This window comes from Empidonax traillii, unplaced genomic scaffold (assembly GCF_003031625.1).
Source record: "Empidonax traillii isolate 1590-97213 ecotype Southwest subspecies unplaced genomic scaffold, ASM303162v1 scaffold796:size359387, whole genome shotgun sequence".
NCBI classification, from domain to species: Eukaryota; Metazoa; Chordata; class Aves; order Passeriformes; family Tyrannidae; genus Empidonax; species Empidonax traillii.
The window spans coordinates 349092-352558 of record NW_020955989.1 but is presented as its reverse complement, the minus strand read 5'-3'; the positions used below and the strand labels follow the sequence as shown (position 1 = coordinate 352558).

The following is a 3467-nucleotide window of genomic DNA, read 5'->3' as shown; positions in this document are numbered from 1 at the left end:
GCTTCACCTGAGTCATCCCAGCCTGCTGAGTTATTCCACGAAGAACCATTTTTAGCTGATCACATCTACATAGATGTGGAGCAGGGTAAAAGTACAGTGGTAGAGCCAGACCCATCTCTGAGAGCACTTCCTGCCACTGAACCAGAGCACTCTGCCTCTGAGACAGTGAAAGAGAAGAAAAAGAAGGTGGGTACAGCTGAAGCTGCCAGCTAACTTTCTCTTGCAATCTCACAGACTTTAGCTCTTCCTTATAAAAAGGTAATCTCTTATGGACCTCAGATTGAGATTCTGTGTTTTGATGTTCATGCCCACACTACCTTGGTGGCCCTCAAGAGAACTAATTATCAATGCAGCTTTGAACCCACATAATTTCTTTACTTCCAATAATAGACTCTTAAAATGCTTGCAGACTTGAGAGGATAAACCAATTTGTATCTGAATATTTGCATCCCTATAAACACCATTACTTATTTACCTATGTAGATTTGCCTGCTGTATGGGTTGCTCCTGTGGCAGCATCTCCAATGGCCAAAGTTTTGGCATTGTCAGTAGGAAACATAGAGATAGCTATAGAGATAATAATATGATGATCATGATGAAGTGTCTTGGAATAAAAGGCAGAAACAGTAATTCATATTGCATTTTATTTAGGTTTTGGAGGTTGAAATTTTCATGCTTAATGTTATGAACCAGGTGATTAGTTTTGATCAGTTCCAGAGTTCAAAAGTGTTTTCTCCATTCTTTGGTAGGGTATGACAAAATCTATCCGACGGTCAACAAAGAGGAGAAAAAGAACAATTGCAGATGAATCCGCTGAAAATGTTATTGACTGGTGGTCAAAATACTACGCTTCTGTGCTCAAAATGCAAAAGGTAAATCACCCAGCATGTCCAAAACCCTCATGGATGAGCAATGTTGTAAATGTAGATTTACTGCTGAATGATTCCATTTTGGTATGACATTCGTAATGAGGATCATCATCTCTTTCTTTTGAAAGGCAAAAGGGATTTTTTCCAGTGAAGGAAAACTTGAAGACAGTAAGTAAATTATTTGCATTTTTCTATTATTTTGTACTACTAATATTTTGCTTCTCTGCTGTTTTACTGACAAGAATTAACATCTGGTAACAGAGTACTGCTGGTATATTTGGCTCTTTTCTCTATAGCTGATCAGATGGTGGGTAACTAAAAGCTTCACAGCCAGTGTTGGGTTAACATGAGTTTCCTGTGATTCAAATCTCATGCAGGAAGATTTGCAAAGTCAAAGTCATAAATGATACAAGGTAGACATTATCTTAGTCTTACCGTGCATTTGTAAAAGGTCAGAAAAAGAATCTCCACTCAATTTTGAATCCAATTCAGGATCAGTGATGCAGCAACAGCTTCTGCTAGCAGACTCATAGTCATGTGTGTTACTTTTATAACTGAAAAGCTTTACCTAGCTCAGGTTCTAGCGAAATTTTTGTACACAATACCCTAAAAGAATTGGCCAGAAATAGGCTCTGTGTATGCATGTATGTATATGTGTCTCCATACATGCATACTCTGTGGCTTAGCAGGTCCTCCCACAATCACACTGAACTCTGGAAAATTTTATTTTTGGACAAAAATAAAGGCTGGGAAAAAAACCCCAAATATTTACTGTTTACACAGAGCTGCTATTCAGAATTAAACTAAGCACCTTCCCATGCCAGACCTTACTGCACTCCACTAGTGACTGAGGCGAATTCTGGTTTAAAGAAGGAGTTGAGGTTGCTCCAGATGGAAGACATGACCTCAATGTCACATGGTATCATTTTGGTAATGGCAGCTGAAGGTACTTCAGTGATCATCAGGGATGCTGAGAGAAGAGTTGGAGATCAGTTTCTGAGTGAAGCTCACTTGTCCACATGGAGGAAATATTTGGATAGAAAATATTCTACAAAGGTGTGATGTTCACTTATGATTAGAAATTTCCTTGACATTGTGACATCCACCCACAGGTTATGCAGGCAGTTGTGGCATATTGGTTTGGACTGATGACTTCAGATCTTGTAAATTCTCTTCTGATAGTTTTTTCTAACATATTTTCACCTGTGATGATAAGAATTATACATACGGGATAGCACTGATATAATGTATATATCTCTAAGTATTTAGTGCTGTCAAACACACATGAACAACTCAAAAAATGAAAGTGAACTCAAAATCCAGATTTCAGCCAAAGAACTAAACCATCTCAATGCCAATTTTTAGGGCTCACCCCCTCTTTGTTGGGAAGCCCCCTCTCAGTGTTGAGAATCCAGCTTTAGGCCGACCAAATACCTCCCCCTATTTCTCATACTCCTAGGCTTTCACAAGGTGACATACACTCTCTTTTGTGGTACTTTTAAGCAGAAAAGAACTTGGGTCACCCTAATATCTGAAGTAGCAGTCAGCCTAAATATTGGCTTCCAGTTTTAAATAAGCTGTAAATTTTACATAGAAGCTCTTAAGATCTGTTAGTTTGCTTTGGGAAGGAGTCAGAGAGGAAAAAAAAGGTGTTCTAGAAGATGTAGGGAAGGAGTGATACAGGACACCATCAAACTTGGTCCAGCAAGTTCATCTGGTAGCCACAGAGAGGAAAAAATGCCATCTCTCTGTCTGGGAGGAGCATTGGTGAAAGAAAGGACCCCATGCCTGACAGTAGATAAATTATTGGAAAAGGAGAAGGGGGACTCTTTGAAATGTATTTTGCATCCTTATCTGAAGCATTTGGTATGCTTTGCTTATTAAAACCTACATGATGCCATTAAATCTCTGTAGATAAACAGACTTCTGATCACATAGCATTGATCATAGAGGATGAGCCAGACAAAAAGAAGAAGGATAAGACATTGAAAAGGAAACAGAAGGAAACTCCAAACCTAGCAACACTGCAGGTAAGAGAGAAGTAAGACTAAGAGGTAAGGCTGTTATTATTCACTGTCTCCCCAAAATTTGACATCAGCAATTGAGTTTGGCAAATTTATTTCAGGCACTTCACAATGAATAAAACACACTAAATGATAGTGAGGCGATAATGCACTTCAGCACAGGGAACCCAGAGGAAACCATGCATCTCATAGGGTGGATGTGGTCCACTTGGTCTTAGACATTCAATTTATTACTATAGACAAACCCAGAGAGACTTCAGTGAAAATTTAGTGTTGTTGTTTGCATGTTAAATACTGAAGCTGGAAATCCCAAATTTCATGTTGGAAGTATTACAGACTATTAAGAATTACTTAAAAAAGAGTATGGAAAACATTGCTGCAATCGCTCGTGCATTCTCCCTGATGGGAGATAATATTGAGCTCACATTAAATTTGGTTGGGTAGTGATAGAAGGATTTCAAAGAAAACTATATGGGTCATGCAAAATGACTGGAGAGATGGGAGATTTGAAAAGTTTAGAACTCTTTGGATTAGATTGTAGCTGAATAAAGGGGAACTCGAAACTGCTGTTTCC

General features: G+C 38.7%; 1 protein-coding gene across 1 annotated transcript in view; it reads left to right on the top strand.

Moving 5' to 3' along the window:
• Positions 1–3467, top strand: part of LOC114066673 (fer-1-like protein 6) — a gene marked incomplete at its 5' end in the record, with an annotated part of 33513 nt that overhangs the window by 6150 nt on the left and 23896 nt on the right. The window contains 4 exons of the mRNA XM_027901535.1: positions 13–186; positions 750–872; positions 998–1037; positions 2784–2899. Of these exons, the coding sequence (XP_027757336.1) occupies positions 13–186; positions 750–872; positions 998–1037; positions 2784–2899 (453 nt within the window). The remainder of the gene's footprint in view (positions 1–12; positions 187–749; positions 873–997; positions 1038–2783; positions 2900–3467) is intronic.